This window comes from Chaetodon trifascialis, chromosome 23 (assembly GCF_039877785.1).
Source record: "Chaetodon trifascialis isolate fChaTrf1 chromosome 23, fChaTrf1.hap1, whole genome shotgun sequence".
Classification (NCBI taxonomy): Eukaryota; Metazoa; Chordata; class Actinopteri; order Chaetodontiformes; family Chaetodontidae; genus Chaetodon; species Chaetodon trifascialis.
The window spans coordinates 6,473,723-6,495,225 of NC_092078.1; the positions used below are offsets into that span (position 1 = coordinate 6,473,723).

Genomic DNA, 21,503 nt, shown 5'->3' on the forward strand with positions numbered 1-21,503 from the left:
TTCTTTATTACTGAGCTTATTAGTGGTAGTAACCCCCCCCCCCCTTGTCTGGCAGGCAGCCAGTCTGATCTTTGCCCAGTCACTGAAAGCTCTCCATCCATCCACCACAAAAGACGCATGACTGCGGGGTAAGGCATCGCCCTCCCTCTCACTCTCTTTCCACTCTGCTCACCAAAGAAAAACACAAACCTAAACGTCCATGCAATCAGTTTAAGCAATCAGTGGGGGGAGTCGGGGTGGTGGTACTTAACCCCCCTCCTCCCCCAAAACCCTCCTACGCTTGTCCTCAGGAAATCCCAAGCATTTGCCCCCTGCTCATAACGAGACCAAAACTGGGCCAGAGCTCATGTTGAGCAACTGAAGCTTATTTTCGCCACAAAAACATTGCGAAACAAGGACTTGGATGGATGCAGACATACTGTACAGAAGCAGACAGTCTGCTGTGGTTATTGATGCTGTGGGGATTAGGATCTGTGCAGTTAGAGAAAATAGAGAGTCTTTATGCGCATGTTTATGTAACGTGTTGGATGAGTTGGCCGAATTCACTCCTCGGGTAGAAATGTATTTATTTTTGAAAACATTAAGTGCAAATTACAACAGCCGAGCAAACAGAAGGCCGCTTTCATCCGTCTGCTGGCAGCGGTGCTAATGAGTGTCAGCTTTCTGTCAGTCTCACATGCTAGTCCGCAACAAGCAAAGATTCTGGTACCTGTGACCTCTCGTCTAGTGCCAACGTGGAGTCCACAACTATGCCTCAATAACATTTTGGTCAATGCATCTGGCTGGCGTCCATAACATCTGCTGCAAATTCCAACGGTCCTCTAATGTTGAATCTTAGTGTTTCTGACTCCCTGACCCTCCTCCAGTGCCATCATCAGGCCACATTTTTCCCCACAAAATATCCAAATTTAATGTGCAGTCTGCCATGACGATTCACTGAGAGGAAACTGTTTCTGGCCAATAAGCCCTGTTTGATTTTAGGGACCCCTGTGGCCTTTCATCCAGCAGCACCGTCAGGAGAAACCCTTTGAGCATCAATGCTGCTAAGAAAAGAAAAAAAAGCAATATATTTTATTTATTAATGTACATTTTGAGGCACGGTGGCGCAGCAGGTAGTGCGCATGCCTCACAGCAAGAAGGTCACCGGTTCGATCCCCGGGTCGGGCAGGGCCTGACTGTGTGAAGCTTGCATGTTCTTCCTGTGCATGCGTGGGTTCTCTCCGGGCACTCCGGCTTCCTCCCACAGGACAAAAACATGCTCATTAGGTTAATTGGTGACTCTAACATTGTCCATAGGTGTGAGTGTGAGCGTGAATGGTTGTTTGTTTGTATATGTTGCCCTGTGATCGACTGGCGACCAGTTCAGGGTGTACCCCGCCTCTGGCCCGTTGACAGCTGGGATAGGCTCCAGCCTCAACGCAACCCCGAAAAGGGATAGTCGGGTATAGACAATGGATGGATGGGTGGACATTTTGAATACTGTTTTGGCCCCATTGCTCCTTATTTATCTCTTTCCTTTAAGCACATCTAAGTCTAATGTTCTATTTGATTGTATTTTTACTGCTAAAAGAAAAACAGTAATGTGTTCATCATCCCGAGGGACAGACATTGACAGACCTGAGGACTAGCTGGAGTGTGCAAAGACTGGACAAACCACACATAATGATTGTTTCCAACAACATACTGTACACAGATTTTCTTTTGGTCTTGGCAGCCAGAAAGGACCACATACTGAAAGACTGACTAAACACAGAGACACACACACACACACACACACACACACACACACACACACACACACACACACACACACACTAGGAAGCTATGATTACAGTCGCATCTCTAGGCAACCGCCGCAACCCGATGAGAACATGAATTTCCACATGTGTCAGTGCCAAAACAGAATTTGACATTCTTCGCAAAGGGTTTGCCAATTTACACTATTTCAAATAATCTGAATGAGAAGGACAGATTGGACAATGGGTAACTCAAACAGTAACTGGAGCCCCCGCCTTTTAACCATATAAGGAAAGGAAAAAAAAAAAAAAAAAAAAGGAGCACATGACCGAAGAGGAATAAATAAAAAGAATCAGGCACAGCTGAGGAGAAGACCATTTCATTGTGCTACTGCACATGCAATGTTTACAAAGGGATTTCTTGATGTAAGAGCAGCTAGCGCTTCATTGCGACTCACTGTTGCAATCTACTATTACACAGCATGCAGCGCCTGCGCTCTCTCAGGTGACATAAACAGGCCAGACTCTGCAGTGCGGCCTCCTCGGACAGGCGTCTGGTATGTGTCAGATCCTTCAATGTGGTATGTTTCAATGGGCCGGAGGCGAGCGCACGCAGAGCACGCCAAAAACATGCGGCCGCGCGCATTGGTCGATCCCTGCGCAGCGTATGCCTGTGTGTGAGCAAGTGTTCGCATGGCGGCGCAGAGGGATGATGATAACCAGTGTGGTGTTAAGTTCAGCCGCATTCCTCTGAGTTCACGCTCCAAAAAAACACTCATCCCTTGTCATTTTTTTTATTCTTATTTTGACTTTTCTTCTTTACCCTGGAGACCTCTGCGAGGGGGGGGGCGAGGCCAGAGAGAGAAAGGAAGAAAAGGAATAATGATTGCGACATTCCTCCCATTTCAACACTTTTCACAAATTCCACCTCTCCTGTCATTTTAATTCCTCTGGTCAATTTATGTCCGCCTCGACGCTTCCTCTGCCCGCATCTGTCGGTCGTTCACATCGAGGCCGCGAACATTTGCAGAGGCAGTGAACGCCTCTCGTCTCCTCCTCGCCACAGACAGTCCAGCGGGCCCGCAGGCAGATGGATGTGTTGTGTTCAGGGTCGGGTTGAAGCTCACCGCTGCCACGTGTCTCCTCTTGGGATCAAGAGGCTTTTATGGTCCAAATATTGTAAACATTGAGCAATTCCTCCAGTATCAGCTCTGAGGAGGGAATGTTTTGTTGCACTCACAGCATTCCGGTCCATAACTCATATTTTGATAACTGTCTCATGAAGGGTAAGCAACTCACATGCATTTCCTCCCATTCCAATAACAAAATACTGTGGATATTTCAGTGGAATAGAAGCTACTCAGACCGAGGAACACTTCAGGGAAAATGCTGGTACGGCTGTGGAAGCAGTAACGAGCATGAAACAGGTTACGTCCACCTGACGAAAGATGCTGTCGTGGAGTGAGCGAGCCAATCATAAGACTTTACCACTGACGTATTCGAATCTACCCCTCTTTACATTTACAGTTAGCAGATCACAAAAATCATTTTTGTCTTGCAAACTTATTGAGTTGCCCCATCTTTGTCATCTTCTTTTGAACTTTAAGGCTAATTCTCTCTTAATTTTGCATTAATAAGGAGCAAATAAATGTCTTTTAATATTATGCTAAAATTATGCTAATGCTAATATTATGCTTGCCGAAAACTTGGGCGGATCATCACAGACTGAATGTTTCTTTTCACGCTGTAGTGTGAAAGTACAGTACAGATTGCTTGAGTATGAAAATATTATAAAGAGGAGGAGGAGAATATGCAAAATGTAGAGAAGGAAACAGACACGGCAGCATACAAAAGGCCTGTCATATGTGATTTTGGACATAAGAATGGCATTTTCATGCTAAAACCCACAGCTTGCATCTCATATCGCTAAATCTGTCTGCAAATATTTTGCCTGAATCTTTGGTTCTTTCGTGCCGTCTTCCGCTCTCCCTCTCCCATTCATCCCCAGCAGAGCTGTCCTGAGAACAAAGCCTGTGCTGACACCACGTTAACACAGTCCAGAGCTCCTGTCATTCTCTCAGGCTACAGAAGAGGCTGATAAGACAGAATGTGTGACAGGAGAAAAACATGTTAGCCTCCTGCACCCCCACTTCTCTCCGCTTCCCCATTCCTCTGGTGATCCGCCGCGATGCACATATTGCGAGCTTGAGATCGGCATTTGAGGAGAGGCGACAACGTCCTGTTTGGCCTGTCAGAGTAAACCAGACTGTGCAGGAACCGGGTTCATCATCCGTTTCTATCTGCTGGGATTCCAGTCGTGTTTGGTGGAAGAGGCTGTTTCACTTGGCTGTCGACAGATTCATAAACAACACTGCTGTGCACTGCAGGGATTTGGATAGTGTTTCCAACAGAGCCCTTCAGCCAATGATAATAATAATCCACTGACAGGCCTCAGGTTCACTCATATTATTTTCAGATGTGTCAAAGACTGTTAAATGTGAGAAAACAAAGTCCGAAAAGAGACTAGATAACGAGCCCACCTGAGGCCGCGCACCGACCGCCAAGCTTACGCAAACCAGAGCAGCTTCTAACTCTGGCGGCATATGGCTGCATCTGTCTGCCACTCAAGAGCGCTGGCATTGCTGACGCAGACGTTGTACCCGTAATTCACAAAACACCTTCGGTTCAGCCAAGCCCAGTGAGGTTAAAGCAACAAAATATTAAGAGAGAGACGCAGGATTTTTCTGGAAGCAGCAGGGGTTTGTCGAGTTTACTTGTCTGTTTCTTGGTTACGTACTGCCCTCGCCGCAAATCTAATTGGTTTTGGAGCCGTTGCTACTTCAAAAGAGCCTCTTAAGTTATTAGTGAATGAAACCTCCAATAAATGTAGTGTTCAGAAACTTATATGAGGGTATTTCACACCACTTAACAAAACCAAAACTGAGATGAACAAGGCTAATAGTGCCCTAGCCTGCCAACGCGGCCACATCAGCGACTTCAGCGACACGTATTCCAGCCCGGGTACATGTCAGCTCTATAGCATGAGGGTGACGACTCGACCCACTCCCATGAGACTCTGTTATATGAGCGAGAGACAGACAGAGGAAGCAGTCGTCAGTTGCGGTTGCAGCGCCTCGCTGTGTCCTTCCTTCCTCCAGCCAGCTGAGCCAACTCTGCAGTCTGCTCTCTGCTATTAATTAAACCATTAAAACAGATTAATAAGCAGAGCGGGGCTCCAGTCTCGACAACATCTGATGAGAATTAGGGAGGCGTGCTTTCTGGCACGATGACCCCGATGCCCTTTCCATTGGCTCTCACTTTGAAAATTCTCCTCCGTCTGCAGCTTTCTTTTCTCTCAGCAACTTTTAAACTCTGATCTGAATTATTTAAACTTCTCTGTCAGTCAAACAGCCTCCCCTCCTCCTCCTCCTCTTTGCCTGTTATCTAATTCTGGATTGAAAACATGTGGGTACACAGAGGAAGACCTGGAGGGCAAACACAAGCGGGATTATGGCCCATTGTTTCCTACTGTTAGAGCAGATTGTTCTCCAGATTTCTAATGTGACTGGTTCTCCCTCACCTCCGCTGTTCCCTCCCACCTGCCATCAGGGTGAGCCACCAAGGTTTTTTTCTTTAACGCAGACACACACCAGCCAGTGCATCTGTTAGTCGTTCTGCTCGCCAACAATCACACAGACGGCTACGTTCCTCTGCGACTTTGGCGTTTGCATATTCAGCAAAAATAATGAATCAACCCTTGACCTTGCAGCTAAATGATGGAGACCACCTGCGTCAAACTGCAACGTTACGGTGTGTAACTTAGGAGGCTTAACAGACCAGAGAAAGGACAATTAAAAGAGAAATTAAAGCGTCACCACACAGGCTGCTGGCATGTGTTTGAACTCGACTGTCTGCAGCGGTGGATTGATTTTAAGCAACACACTCAAGCAAAACAAAATTAATGCATTGCCACGGAGTTAATCCATCATTTCAATGGGAGGCCTGTCTAAAGAATTACAAGCTCAATTTGAGGGTTTCCCCACATAAAGAAGAGTCACAGCCTCCCCCAGCATTTCTGTCTGTGGATCATTAAAGTCAATCAGTTTCTTCTCGTCTCATAATCTCATTTACAAGTTTCTATTATTTCTGATTGAAGTGGAAAACCAACCACAGAAACGAGTTCTGATGGAACCTGTGAGGCTCCACTGTAGCGTCATTAGCGTTAGCTGATTAAATCATGTTACCTCAAAGGATATTTTGAGACTTTAAAGCAGGTTAGACGCAGACTCTGAGGATATTATAAGAAAGATGCCAGGAAAGGTAAATGTTTGTGCTTAAGAGAAAGACAGAGAAAGGCCAACATCCCATAGTTTAACTAGTTATGTAATTTTACAAATCCATTGAATAACTCCATATGTGTGTACTCATTGCACCGCACTAATATGCATGGACATGCCTGCGCTTGCATTTAAGATTGCCACATGCAACTTTTCCTGATGCTCTTATCTAGAGTAAAGTTTGTGCGCAACCATAAAATAATAAGTCCTAGAGTCCAGACATTGCCAATAACCAGAAGTAAGGAACAAAAGGGTAAAAGACAGAGCACGCTGGCGACAGATGAAACAGACTTTTCTGTTCCTCAAATGCACGAAACAGGAGTGGGAGGAAAGGTAATACGAGCCACAGAAGAATGAAACGCATGTACGGGATGTGATTTAAAGAGGGAAGTTGAAGGTGGACAGCAAAATGTGATGTGTCCAGCTGAGAGACCACCGAGGTCCTGAACACACGTAAACACATGGCCGTCTCTGTCCTCCACCTCTACTGCACTTAACTGGCTTTGTTGATAGCGATCTGCCCTGTGGACAGCTTACACTGCGTTAAGTCGGCAGGCTGCTTATTTAACTTTCAATCATTACTCAGCATCGACCCGAGGCCAAGTGGCCCCGATTCGGAGGAGACACTGACAGGTAAAGGAGACGAGAGGAGGAGAAGCTACAAGGAACTCGAAGTCTCTGCTGCATGAACATCTTGTGCCAGTGCTGCAAACTCTGAGCACAAACAATGTCAGTCAGATTGTGGGAAGAGATAAACAGCAAAAAACAGCAAAGTTAAACATGTCACAGATGCAACCTTTTACTGGGCTGGTTGTCTGCCTATTCTGGCGCTGTTGTGGCTTTGTAGATGCTGACGAGCGCCGCTCAGGCTAAACGCTTTCTCGAGTTAGAGGAGCGGTAAGTGTTTGGACTTTTGCTTTTGATGAGGAAGTGCTGTGAATGCTTATTTTTAGTAAGATCTTGTGCATCGTTTGACATGAGACAGAGCTGAGTTTTACCCCTGCACCTCCCTAAACACACACACAAGGCTAAGGGTAAAACTGTCCAGAGTCTTATTTGGCACAGACTCACTGTTAACACTGTCTGAGCGATTTACAGGTGAGATATTCTCCCTCCTCACATGCTGGCAAACTCACAAGGTCCTCCAGATAACTTTAACCATTACGTCCCTGCTCTTTGCCAAGAAACAATCTGGTTTGAGAGTTTGCTGACACATCCATCTGTCCTACCTGTGCACTCGTGCTGCAGCCCCTTGCCGTAGTATCCCTTCTCACAGATGCAGTCGTACTGTCCGGTGTGTGTGCCGCACTTGCAGCTGGCCATCAGGTCGCAGCAATCCCTGCCTGCTTCGCACAGAGAGGAGCAGCGCGACAGATCTTCCTGGATGTAGCTGCCTGTAGGGAGGTCTGAGGGTGGGAAACAAACACAGGGAAGCCGCAGGTTGCAGTAGGATTAGATTACACCATCTGGCCATCAGGCAATTTAAAGTGTTTAGTTGTTAAAAGTGGGGTATATCTGCAGCGTGTGAACAGTATGTCACTGGGCTACAGGCTTTCCACAGACTTCTGACAGTCTTTGCTCAAAAACAAAACAAAAAAGTCAGAGAACAAAGTGACCAAACACCTTAACCACAGACAGGCATAAATAAAAATCCACAGTGCCTGCGAGCCACACATGCACAGCTGATGAAAAGCAAACAGCCATCTTCTTCTCCCAGTACAAAAACTGCTCTGGAACACAGCAGTCACTAACAAAAGCCCATAAATCAGAGCTGGGACATTTGGCAAAACAAATGGATGGGAGCTGTAACTCAGAGTTTAGACAAATCTGGCTTTGAAGCTGGCTTACAACAAACCTTCAATTTCATTTCTAGAAGTCAACCTACTCCTCTTTATCTTCCTCTCCTTCAGAGAGCAGGAAGGCAGAGCTCTGGTGTCATTTCTGGGATTTGATTTATGGCCAGTGAGAGTGGCTCAATGTTTGAAAAGCAGAGTGAGTGCTTCGAGGCAGAGATGCTGGGCAGACTTCAAGACAGACGGACCGGAGGCTGAGCCGATAGCATGGTGTGTGTTGGCTTTCATTCTCACGGCCTTATCCCTGCGCTGTCTCACTGATCTCTACTACTGCACCTACTGTCTGGGATTTCAGACATAGTGCGTGAGAGTTCATACATGCAGTCTGCGAGTGCATGTGCATGACTTATAGCTTTCTACACACACGGCGGTGTAGTCAGATGTGGTACTTTATGGTGATATTTTACGTTTTTGAGCCATGACTGAATCCCTCTTTTCACCAAATTGTGGGAAGTCCCCCTCAAGTGTGGGAAAAGAGCCTAAGTCTGTCCGGTCTGTATGGAAGCGAGGCCTAATGGCTGTTGGCGGAACTTAACAAAACAGACCACGTGAAATTTACGTTGTCAGATCCTATTTGAAATATTATCTGCTTCCTTTTAAATAAACATTGGATTTTAACAGGGTCAAAACCTTCACTTATGAATTATTACTACAGGTCAAATCGTAATGAAGGGAGCACCGAGGCTTCAAAGAGACTGAGTTGCTGCCGTAGCTTCAACTCCAATTTACCAAAACATAGGATTTGATGTAACTCTCCCTTGTGCAGTTAAAATTGGTTAAGTGGGAAAGGGCTGTGAAGTGAGATCACAGACCTAACATCACCTCCGGAAGTCTGTGATTCTGTCTTCGAAAGGTCTAAAAAAAAAAAGCTCCTCCACCATCAGAAAACTTAAAGTAATCCTCCTCTGTACATCATACCTTCGTGCAGAGCGCGGCGAGCCAGGGCCTCAAACTCGGCAAAGTTGTGCACCAGGTAGCAGTGCTGGTCCTTGGGCTGCGAGGCCATGTCGTGAAGCTCCCTGATGTTACCCTGCCAGATGCCCAAGGTGAAGATCTCGACACCGCGCTCCCTCAGAGCTGCCGCCACCGGCCGAGGGTCCCCGCCATTGGAGTAGCCGTCGGTGATCAGGAAAATGACTTTGGTGGCGTTAGCACGGGAGTGACGAAGGATTTGCTGTTAGAGAAGAAAACATAAACTCATTAAGTGAGAAAGTCATTCAAATCTTTCTTTTTGTACCACTTCAGAGGAACGTTGAATTTAGCTGCACAGAGTAACTCAACCACCTAAGTGTAACAACAACAACAACTTGTGGTCGTGCTGGACTATTTCTTGACCGGCCACAGTGACTTCCTGGAGTCTTGTTGTTACCAAAGGGAAGTCGCTGCGCCTGGGCAAGAAACAGTCAAACACGTAACTCCCATAAAAACTCAAACTGACAATTTTACACTGTGGTTTTTGTTCAGATTGAACAAATAACACATGAACTTGTGAGCTTCAGAAGTGCTCCAAAGGTCAGAGGCAGGCTAGCTGTTTACCAAAGCTAAGCTACACGTTGCTGACTCCAGCTTCATATTGAACGGCAGATATGACAGTGGCAACAATCCTCTCACCTAACTCTTGGAAAGAATGAAAATAAGGCTTTTTCCCAGTGTGACAAACTGTGCAGTGCAGCCATAAAACAATGAAATAAAAAGAGTAAAAACTGAATAAAGTGCGCAGGTTTGAGCTCTCCTTAGACGTTGCACTTCCAAACAACCAGAAAGATTAAGCTGACAAACAATATCAAATTATGCTTTGGTTAGAGTAATCATGCTGTTACTGTTCTGCAAAGGTCGACCATTCAAACGCACACATCCCATTGCTCTGCCGACCACCACGGTACCAACAAAGCTCCAGCTTTAGTGACATGACTAAATTGAATAACGAAGAACGTCACACACAACCACTAAAAACTGCCCTCAATTCTAGGGTTCCTCAAAACCCTACATCAGCAAGACAGGCAACGAGGGCACGATCGGGAGGAGGGACGAAAAAGAAGGAGAGAGCTCTACAATTGTAATTATTTCTCCTACAGTCTACGCAGCTGCTTGCCAGTGGTCTCAAACCACCAGAGAACACTGGGCAACGCAGACCGGGCTGCTGTGTCCGCCCCAGACACCGGCTACAGTTCCCAAACTAACTTTAGCCACCGTTTACAATCCACCACATACAATTAGACCGGACATTAAAGTCAGAGAAACATATCTTTATCTGGAGTGAAGGAAAAAAGCCAACAGGGCCATCTGCGAGCTTTGCTGTGGAGGCTGAGCTGACAGCTCTGAGTGTGCTGTGAGGGTGTTTTAAATGAGGTTAAGAGGTTACGTGGATAAAACCTACTTAACAATGGATGAAAAGAACGAAGAGCTGGAGCAAGACGGCGCAGAGAATATAAAAGAGATCGATGAAGCAGAAGGAGCCAAGATGAAGTCAGTGGGACTGATATTTGCTTACTTACTGAAAGCTAGAAAAGTCATGGGTATATTATGAAAAGTTAGAGAATAGGAGGGAAACAAAGGGTGTGTGTTAGGAGGAGGTGGATGAGTAACGGCAACACATGACAGACACGCAAGGGTGTGACCACCGAGGGAGGGGAAACAGAGCAGGAGAGAAAGCTCTGGTCTTTATTGTCTAATTGGCTGAACTTTAAGCAGCTCTGGCAGGAGCGGCATAATTACAGAGCCCGTGAAGTGAGGGAGGAAAAAGGAGGATCGAGAGAGAATAGAGGAGAGGGAGAGCCTGGTTTCTCTGATCCTCAAAGCTCCGGGGCTGCCTGCTGCTCCGGTTCCCAGCTGTCAGTGCACCCTGTCAGGCCGCCACATTCAGGAGAGAGGGGCCCTCCCCGGTCCTCCACGGCTCCTGCTGGCTGTCGGCGCTGCGATACTTCTGTCTGTGTGTTAACATTTAAGATCTTCTCATGCCAAAGCACAATAACATTGAACAAATCGGTGCGTGCACGCTTGCTGGTATGCCTAGCTGTCTCTCATTTATGTGTTTATACTGCACGTGAAAGTGTTTAAGGGAGTTTCTGTGTCTTTTATTAGGCGACTACTCAAAGCGCCTTTGGGCTGCAGCGCTTTCTGTGTTAGCCATGAGTCAGTGGCTGGTGTAAGCAACTGCGGAGATGTCACCAAACGGAGCATACGCATGCATACCCACTAATAATACCCTCCCGAATAGCCTGCACATACTTTAGGTCAGAGTACTAACATAAAGGTAACCGCAGGAGCCAGTGTGTGGGAAGGGGCTGCCCCTGTAGCGTAACTCTCTGCATGCACCTTATTGTTCAAGGCATACAGCAGACAAAGCAGCAAATAGCGACGCACACATAGCATTTAACAAATAAAAACCAATTACACATGTTGCCAGCAGTGACTGCAGGAAAGCAGTCTGCGTGTGTGCTGCACTTGTGTACAATATGCATAAGAAAAGAAGCTCTCGAGTGACTGATGAAAGAATCAGTATAAATATTATGTAAACTCCAGCTGGTTTTTGCTCATGGAAACACATTTTTTCTGATCATTACAGCAACAAGGATAAAACAGTTGTTCTGTAAGAACAGAGGGAGAGAGATTAAAGAAAAGGGGGAATTTCAGCTTCAAAGCTCAGCAGACATGTCTGAGAGTAAGCCAACATGCTGTAAAAATAACGGCAACTGCATGTCATTTATTTACGAGCATAAAATCTTAAATGTTAAAACCTTCCTTAAACCAAGCAAAAAGCTACATAAAACAACGGGTGACAGCGTTTTGATTAGCATCTTAAATGTGATTTTGCTAAAAATAACAGCAGTATTAAAACAATGTCATTTATTCCAGAAAACACTCAACTTGATAGCCGTTGCATTAGGATGGGTTAAACCAGCGGACAGAAATACTACTCAGTTCATTCTGTACATGCATGTGAGTGCACCTCGGACAGCTGTATGTCAGCTTGAATCGCCTCCACACTGTACATCCCATGCATTTCTTCAATCATGCGCTTGGCCGACACTTCAATGCCGGCGTAGGTCCAAAGGAGAGACAATAAGCCGGCAGCAATGGGACAGTTTAAGCGCATCTGGTTTGGAGCTGTCGATATCTGTCAAAGCAGCGGTGATAGCGCAGGGACCAACAGGCCTGGAGGGATTAGTGGTAAGAGCAGCAAATCTATCTCAGCTCCAAAACGCCTTGAACTTTGGCAAGAAGCAAGACAGCGAGCGGGAGAGATGAGCGCTCTATACGTGCGGCTGGTTAGTGTTTTTTATACAGCAGACATCACATTCACAGACAGCTAACTGCACACACAGGAACATAGTCCAACGAACACATAAACACTAAGAATTCAATAAGAAATGCACCAGAGCTTAACATACGAACTTTAGCTGGCTATCAAAACCCAGCCATATATAGACACCCTCGTCCTCCTCAATCCACTGATTAACCACAGTATGAATAAGCCACATAAATAAAACCTTCAACCCACTGATGAAAAACTGACGGACTCCCCATCTCCAAACAGATGCTTGTATGATTAGAACTTCAAAAGCAGGCACCTCGTTGCATTTGGCAGAAGACATTAGGAAACCTTTCCACACCTTGAGGGGTTGAGGATGGCGCCAAGGTACCCCAGCTGTTAATCAAAGACTTATATATGCATGGCAGCTATTCTGCATGCCAAATGAGGACCCCCCTCCCCGATCTCCCACACACTGCTGGCCTCCTGTCAGCCCCTCCTGTGACTTTGATCAGAGCCCGAACCCACCTGGAGAAAAGCTGCTTAATGATTAGTTTCTTTCTCCATTTGTAACATTGGGTTTTCCACCAAACAAAGCTGTAAGAAAGACATTGAAAGACATACAAAGTCTGTATTAGATGAGGAGTCAAATGTATACTGCACTGTTCTTCTATACTTGTTTTTTGAAAGTGGGACATACATGCAGTAGCTCAAAGATGAACGAAATGAGGTGCATCGCATACATTTGACGACGAAGTCACAAGAACACCTTACAGCAGCAGCACAATGAAGACAGACGGTCAGGCTCAATAGAAATGAAATCGATCATGTACAGCATGACCACATCCATGCCTCCCCACTGGCCCGATCACAAGTCTGATTGCAATCTATCTGAGTTTTTCCAAAGCCCCATGCAAATCAGGGTCAGCTACTCCAGTCCAGACGCTGCTCGTAATGCACCAGGGGCTCTTTGCTGACTGCCAATAAAGTCCAAAGAGGAATAATGTGTGCACTTCACCATGGTTACAACAAAAACAATTAACGATCCATAAACTAACACGTACGATACATGTATGGACGGCGCTCTCGTTCTCGCTGCTCCCTCAACCGAACACATCAATGCTCTCACGGAGGATAAGAAACACCAAAGCCTTCGTGAAGCATGCTGTTCTGCTAATGTGCAGACTGAAGAACACACCACAGCAGGTTACAGCAGTCTGCCAGTGACTCTCTCCACCTTCGAAAAACCAAAAACTTTATTTTCAGGCATTCCACAGTGGATGAAAAAAAAGAAATTCAACCCGACTGCATCCGTTCGGAGAGCCGTCTCCCCATCGCTCGGAAGTGAGAGCGCTTGTTTTGACAGGCTATCTGCTCTTGGCCTGGGTGGTAAGAACAACAACAATAACTCTGCAGGGCCCAACAGAACAACACGCACACACAGACACTAGACTCAACTTTGGTACTATTGAGCAACATCTCAGGGACACATACTTTGGATATTTGAGATAAACTCAATCATTTCCTGGTTTAATCAGTGATACGCCACGATCTTTTGTGCTACAAACATCTTGTTTTTCTTCCTAATGTATTGCATGCTGCACAAGAATAGTACATTTTTCATGATCTGGCAGGAGGCATTTTAAAGGTACAACGAATCCTGAATGTTTTGAGTTGAGAGCACATGTTTTAGGGTAAAGGCCACCCAGGATTTTAAGGGCCATACATGTATGTTTTAGCCTATATATGCAGCATGCAAATGATGTCTTCTTCACACTAAGCATTTCTCAGAGTTCTGAAGGTCAGGTTTTAGATTCATTTCTTGCCTGGGTGTTACTCTTCATGACAGTGTGGTTCATGTAAATCAACTTGCAGAGACTTGAAACATGCCTCAGACAGAGCAGACAGTCCACCTTATGAATGTCATGTCAATTACTTTGGCAGAGTAGGATATCATTACCTGCTAAAGCAAGTTTCATAAACTCTCTCATGCTGGGGCATCGACGCCCATGAGTTAGGACTGGCTGCCAAAAAAGCGCTGCCTCCAGAGGTAATGCTGAAAAACCACATCTGTGCAGTCGTTTTGTGTGTTCTAACGTGTTTTAAATGCTCACGACTGCACTATGACAAGAAGCTATTGTCAGAGAGCTAAAGGTGAAGAGCTGGTCCCTGTGATGTATTATCTAAAAAAAGCACACGCAACTGTTTTTGGACAAAAAACATGCAAACCCGCAAATCTCGTATTTGAGAGTTTCCATTGTAAATGACAGCTGAACCCAGTGCGCTGTTATCCAGCTGTTTCTCGACAGTCATATGTGGCAGATGAAGTGACGGCCACACAGCCGAGGCACCCTGTCAGGATGACACTCTGCAGAAACCTCAGTAGAACCAGCCAGCGGACAGTGTCTGCGTGTCGCTTCTGTCTACTATCAACACGCGACTGCATGAGCTGGAAATATACTGGAACTGACACTGCAGCAGATACGCGCACGTGTTGCTTCCAAGCAGTAAAATGTATATTGTCAAGACTTATGATCAATAAAAGCTTGGCTCCACATGGGATGGGTGAGCATTTACACCACATGGATGCACTGTACTGCAGGTCAGGGCTTCTCAACCTTTTCTGGCCAATGACCTCATTTTAAAGTTCCAAAATTCTCAGGATCAGGACGATAATCACATTACCGACCATCTGTTATCTTAATTTTATTATACTGATAGAACCGAGAGCATAAAGGGAATTCCAGAGGCTGACTATATGAAAACACTGACACATTTCTGACCATTTCAACTTGGACATATATTCCAAATATATCTAACATCAATGTTTAAGTCTACCGGTATACAAAGTTCGTCTTATGTACAAATTCATGTCCATTCATGTTGGATGAATCACAATAATGCAAATTTTGTATATGCAAATGATGCAAATTTCGCGTATCGAGTTGAAATATTCAGCTTGAGTGAAAAACTTCCTGCACATTGCAGAGCTTTGCAGAGTGTTGTTTGGTGGAGGACAAACAAGGAGGAGCTCTGGAGGACAGAGCTGGCGGCAGAGCGGGAGCTTCTCAAGGAATAAACACCCAAAATTGCACCGCCTTGATCCAGCTTACCAGTGGGAGGAGAGCTCACAAGTGGATTTATCTGCTGGCTGGATGCTATCTTACAGTTAATGTACTGCTAGAAAACGAGTGAGGCAAAAATTTGCTTTGCTTTCTGTGAACACACAGCTCCTGCAGTATCAGCTTCACACCAATCAACTGTGCGTGGTGTCTAATCACAGATAAAGTTTGATTTGTTGGTATCTGCACTTTAGGAAGCGCAATATTTTAGGAGGATTACTCATCAATCATTGTGCTTAAAATGAAGGTTCCCAAAACCACAGGAGTTGTTTTTGAAGTTACATAAAGACTATGTAGATAATTGTTAACCTGTCTGGGGTGTAGTTGGCAAAATTTTAGGGATGGAAAACTATTCCTAGAACAGGAGAACCATTACAGTAAATTGCTCCCAATTTGGCAACCACTGACTTACTTACCACTACCTAATGATTTAAAAGTCTTCACTAAGCCTGCACTGTGTAATGTGGATTTGTAAGTGGGCCCAAACTAAGCCCACTACTTTGACTCAGATGTGCAAAGGCATCCAAAGTGTTGGAGAAGAGAGCGTGGACTGTCAGCTAATTGCCGGTAGTCTGGACTGGCCATGTGTGTTAGCTCGCCGGTTCCTGTCACAACACCATTCATCAAACTCAACAACTCAACCAGGAAGGACGGGGTGGGGGGTGGGGGGGGGGGACACGGAGAGAAGCTAATTCCACAATGTGATGCCAAGGGGAAAGGCTATCTTGGATGGCAAATGAGAAACTCATTCAATTATCCCCCCAACTGGTCTCTATGTTGTGCTGGCGGAACGAAGCACTGGGAGAAACATTTTAGGCGCTGACCGTGTTCCAATCGGACATGGCATTCTGGGTAATTGGACGAGGAGAGCTGCTTTGATTGAGTGGGAGGAAAAATAACAACAGCAGTTACAGTCTGAGTGCCAGTTGGACGACGGTGGGGTCAGACTGGCTTGGCAATCTGCCTCCTGTCATGTATCGTGGGTTATTTACATTAATCTTATTCTGTTTTCTATATTCACGGCATGTGTTTGACATTTTCAATATTTAAATAATATGTTTTGCATGCATGTATGGAGAGTGTATATAGCACAAGAGGTTTTACTATCACATATCTGACCTCATCTGTTTGATTTCGTGGGCACTGATATTATAAATGTTCTCCAATTGGATGTACAGTCACTTGGTTTACACAATATGTCACATATTACTGAGTGCATGCTATGGTTATTGGCTCATTCCATCATCATATGTTTTTATGCAGCCTTCATTTTAATCAGATGAAAACCAGTGTGTTTAATATGCGACATGTGTTGTAGGGTTAGTAAAGTCATCGGTGGACTTGGGGGTGGGGTGGGAGGGCAGAGAGAAATGTGAAAGTTGCCTTTGAGGTGCCATTAAAGTGGTGGAAACGTGATGTAGAGCCCTCTAGGATGCCTTTACAGGGGAGAAAACATGATAAAGCACCCTGGTACCCCCCTCCAATGGAGTAAGGGCACCCCAGAGGTGCTGAAGTTATAACATGAATCACTAGCCGAGTATGCAAATACAGCAGATTCCATCAGATGCTGCTCTTTGGCCAACTTTTTCAAAAAAATATCTACCCTCACAACTTTTATGCATCATCAATCTACAATGTCCAGGAGCTACTCTGTGATTCAGTGGTGTGATTCATTTTCTCGTGTATTGTTTTCCTGTGAGTAACCAGAAAGCTAGTGTGAAAAATGTTTCGCTTGTTCGCTTTCAAATTGAACCAGAGGTACAGCAGGCGGTATGAGTCAATATAGTAAAAGTTTTCTTCAATGAATCAATCGTCTCCTCTGACAGATTGACGCCTCCGTCAACGGCCGCCATGAATAACACAAAACCTGATACTTCTCCTGGAGATTTTAGACGCCGCTCGACTGTAATATGGCTCCGCTGGACATCATCTACATGCGACATAAAGATCCATTTCCGACAGAATTACGTTTAAGAGTGGAAAAAATCCCAAGGGTTATGTAATATTTGTGACATTCGTGAGATCATTACCTCAGTGCCCAAGCACAGAGTGAGCAACCACAGCATCATCTCCAAGGCCAAGCTTGGATTTTGAAATAAACAAAGGCAATAGTGTGGTGGACCGTGATGCTTTTCTTGACTCCAGACTGGTGTGTTGAAAGTGCCTCTACGCAGGGAATGATTTGGGGACTGTCGCTGGCTTAAAGCACCCATGAAAATGTATCCCATCTCATCCAGACTTAGCTTAGACCGCACTGTGGAGACGGACGCAGCATTTTCCTTTGTTATGTTGACTGTTGTTGCTGTAGCTGCATTTCTTCCTCGTGCTCTCCTCTTTCTGTCCTCCCCTGCTTTCTTCTCCTGAGGGGTTTATTTGTCTTGGCAGCAGCTGTAGGTGGAGATTTCCTTTAATGCGGCGGGGTAATTGGAGAGAGATGTCGGTGTTTGCAGTGCAGATTCACGGACAGGTTTCAATTTATTGATTCTCCTGTTTGTTCTGGAAGCTGCCCTCGTTGGTAGGATAAATCATCTTAGACCTCATAACATCAAGACATCAAGAGGAAGTACGAGGTGGGAGGTCATTTGAAGACTGCTCGGAGATTGTATAGACTTGGCCGTGGATTTCCCTCCTCGCCGTAAATTAAGGGAAATGTGGAACATGTGATGATGTTGCACACACTTGTTCTCCAAGAAAACTAAAGCACCAACACAAATACGCTGTTGCTGGGAAACACCTGCGTTTGGTGTTTGGGTACCGTGCATTGAAAGGGATTATATTTGTGTGCTTTTGCGTTCACTTCTGAAAATGAGTTGGGTGATCTGTATCAGCTCCTGAGGGGCTGGTTTCCTGCCAACACGCAACATTCAAACGAACTGATTAAAGTTGAGGCAAGAGCTTATTTTGTCTTCTATATTTAGGTAGCTACTTGGAGCAGGGCTTCTTATTGAGGCTCCAGAAAGTAAAATCTTACACAATCAGACCTGGAGAATATAACAAAAATCACATAAAAAGCACACAAACAAAGACAACTAGATGTAGGCACACTTGTGGGTTGATATACATGTACCAATTACCTACTTATAGTAATTCACACAGACATACAGTCAGACAAACACGTACACACTCGCTCCCCAAAGAAAACAACCCAGTGGAATCTGGCACTCTCAAACTCTAACCTCAACATAGCAAGTGGTTTACTAATAGACCTACAAGCCTTAGCCCATAAAAACATGTTATTTAGTTTGCCACTACTGGCTCTTTGAAATAGTTTTGGTTTCTTCAGGTGCCAATGTATGACGCTTTTGGTAAATCCTAATCTCAAGATGCCAAAGTAAATCCATATGCTTAAAGAATTTGTGATTTGTGTCTTTAATCACAAAGCTGTGGACTTTACTGTTCTGTGAGCACGGAGCGCCGCTTCGGAGGAATGGGAATGATTTTCAGGAACGAGATGAAAAATTCATGTACGCTCATGATCCTTCACTGGAAATGCATATTTGTCACTCAGTATTGCAGCGCAGATGCGCCAAAGATTTTGTTGACAGTAACCAGTTCGTCGACTCGAGAGCACCGACAAGTTTATTATTCAGTTTCAAAATGTCTTAGTCAGCACGTCATTGCAATTTACAAAAACAATTTAAAGGATCCTGATCAGAAAAGGTTTATTCAGCAGCTCTTCTGCAGCTATGCGAAGGCCTTAAAGTGCCCAGTCAAACATTTTAACATGGACATTTCCATAAGAACTGAGCATGCTCCATCAGCTGAAGTTCAACAGCTCCAGAACAGCTACGAAATGGACTCTGTGGTGAGACTGTTTTGAAAGAACTCCTTAAAGTGCTCCTACAAAACACCTACATTTCCATAACAACAGGGTCGCCCCATCTGCTGAGCGGGACCATGTCATTCCTCAGACGTCAATATTGGAATCAAACCTCAGAATGCAGTATTTGTCGAGCTTGATTTGACACACAGAAAAAAGTTCATCCAAAGAAATATGTGCCAGACAATCTAATTTTAAAAAGCACCATGGTTTCCACAGCGCAGTGGCCTAGTGGAAACACACATTTTCCAGTGACATCAAGAAACCACTGTTTTCTAATGATATTCATAGCTGATCGTGGCATTTAAATGCAGGCCTCTAAAGCTGCTGACAGTCAGTTCCTGTCCTTGCTGACGCCTCCCCGACCTTTGACCCCAGCGAGTATTATTCCCCTCTCTGAATTTCCCTCCATACCTTTCCACCTTAACACCCCCCACCCCCCTTGCCTTTCATTTATCGCTTTCACACACACTCACACACGCATAGAGCTCCGTAAGGCCGGTGTCAGCAGCACCTATCAATCGCTGAGCAGTATTTTAAGTACAAGGGAATCTGTGCATAGGTGTGTGCGTGTTAGCGCCAATGCACGCTGAGTGGAAAGAACAGGGTGTGAGGTTAAGAGAGTGTGTGTGATGTGTGCAGGAAAGTGTGCGCTCACGACCACGTGTGTGTGTAGGTGTATGTGCCTGACTGACCAAAGAATGAGAAGCTGTAGATACCTTATTTTTGCATACAACAGCAATGCTAATTCTAAGCAATGTTTGGCCACCTCTTACATGCACACCAAAAATGCTATGCAAAAAGGTGAAATCAAGAGAAAGATGGTTGGTGTCTTCAGGAAAGAGGTGCAACGTATTTCTTTGATCGACATGACCCACATTAAAGCTGCAGTAGGTAACTTGTATAAAAGTAGTTTTTTGTCATATTTGCTGAAACTGTCCAGACAGCAGTACATGAAACATGTAATCTGTGGAAAAAAAGACAGCTCCATTGGTCCCACCTACTGCTCCTACTGCGATTAGCAAGAATCCACCATGCCCGACACAAAACAACCAATCAGAGCCAGAGGAGCGTCTGAGGGAGTGTCTGACATCTGTCAATCACTACTCACACACGCTGCGAACCGCCCCCTCCCTCCGCTCATGCTGCCGGCTGCCGCTCAGTCAAACAGCTCTGTGAGCGGCGTCAGGAGGCTAGCGGAAGCTATGGCGGAGCAACAGCCAATCACAAAGCAGACACTGCCCATACCGCCGCTGCCAACAACAGCATATACGGCTAAGGCAACAAATAACCATGAAGCTAATATGGTGATTGTTATAGTAACACTCAGCGCGTACGGTATGTTAGCGACTATGATGTAGCGGCTGGGCAGAGTTAGTTTGTTTCCGATGCTAAGGCTAACATTGGTTGTCACGGCAGCCACGCAGACGCCACAGGGAGGAGGGGCTTGTAGGCAGGGCATGAGTGCAACAGAGAGGGAGGGGGTCTGCTCTCTTCTCCATCTTACCTACAGCAGCTTTAACTGCTACTGTAGCATCTGTGTTGACTGAAGGTGACGGACACCGCTCAGACACTGCTGTCTGGCAAAGGCCAAATGAGCAGAAACGCACCGCAAAATAACTCATTATGAGTTCAGTTTGGGTGAAAAAAGTCAACCAAGCACACAGGTCTGTGCACGGATGGCTGGATGCGTACTTGAGTGTCTGTGTGATTCATGGTTGCCCAGCAGTGGCTGAAGTGGTGAAATCCACCCTAATAAGCTAGCAGCAGCTCCTGCAGACTCCCCACTCTGCAGATCTGTTTTTTATGACAGGACTTGCACTCGTCCTCTCTACAGCTATTAAATTAAAAACCTTATCTCAGGGGAGCAATTAAATGTAGGGGTAAAACGCACAAAATGACACAGTGACGGATGCGTAGGGCCAATGTGGTGAGGTCTGATATTACAGTCGTGTCCATCGAGAGGGGTTTAATGACATCTGTGTTTTACAGAGCCGGGAAGTGTTCAGACCGCCCTCTCCGGTCGCCTGCGCTGAGCTCCAGTTCCCCGTATTTCTGAAAGGAGTGAAGAAAAGGTGCAGAGGATAATTGTGACTTAAGTGTTGAAAGTAGCAAGAGAATAAGTTCTTTTTGGCCTGGGTTGAAAGACGAAGTGGTGGGTGGTAATTTCCCCTCTGGCAACGTATCTCACTCCTGATTTATGTACCAGGAGAAACCTGGAGAACAAGAACCCCGAAGAAAAAGTCACAAAAAGAAACGTTTGTGTGAAACGCTCGCTGCTCCTCTTCCTCTCCAACACTTCCCCACATTTATTCACTGCGCAAATCCCACTTTCTCACAGACGGCGAAGACGCTAATCGCTGGCGCAAAGCGATTCTGATAA

The 21,503-nt window shown here is 45.4% G+C and overlaps 1 protein-coding gene across 1 annotated transcript in view; it reads right to left on the reverse strand.

Moving 5' to 3' along the window:
• Nucleotides 1-21,503, reverse strand: part of svep1 (sushi, von Willebrand factor type A, EGF and pentraxin domain containing 1) — a 78,575-nt gene that overhangs the window by 46,153 nt on the left and 10,919 nt on the right. Inside the window, exons 2-3 of the mRNA XM_070992735.1 lie at nt 8,845-9,100; nt 7,303-7,479 (exon numbers count right to left, since the gene is read on the reverse strand). Coding sequence (XP_070848836.1) covers nt 7,303-7,479; nt 8,845-9,100 — 433 coding nt within the window. The remainder of the gene's footprint in view (nt 1-7,302; nt 7,480-8,844; nt 9,101-21,503) is intronic.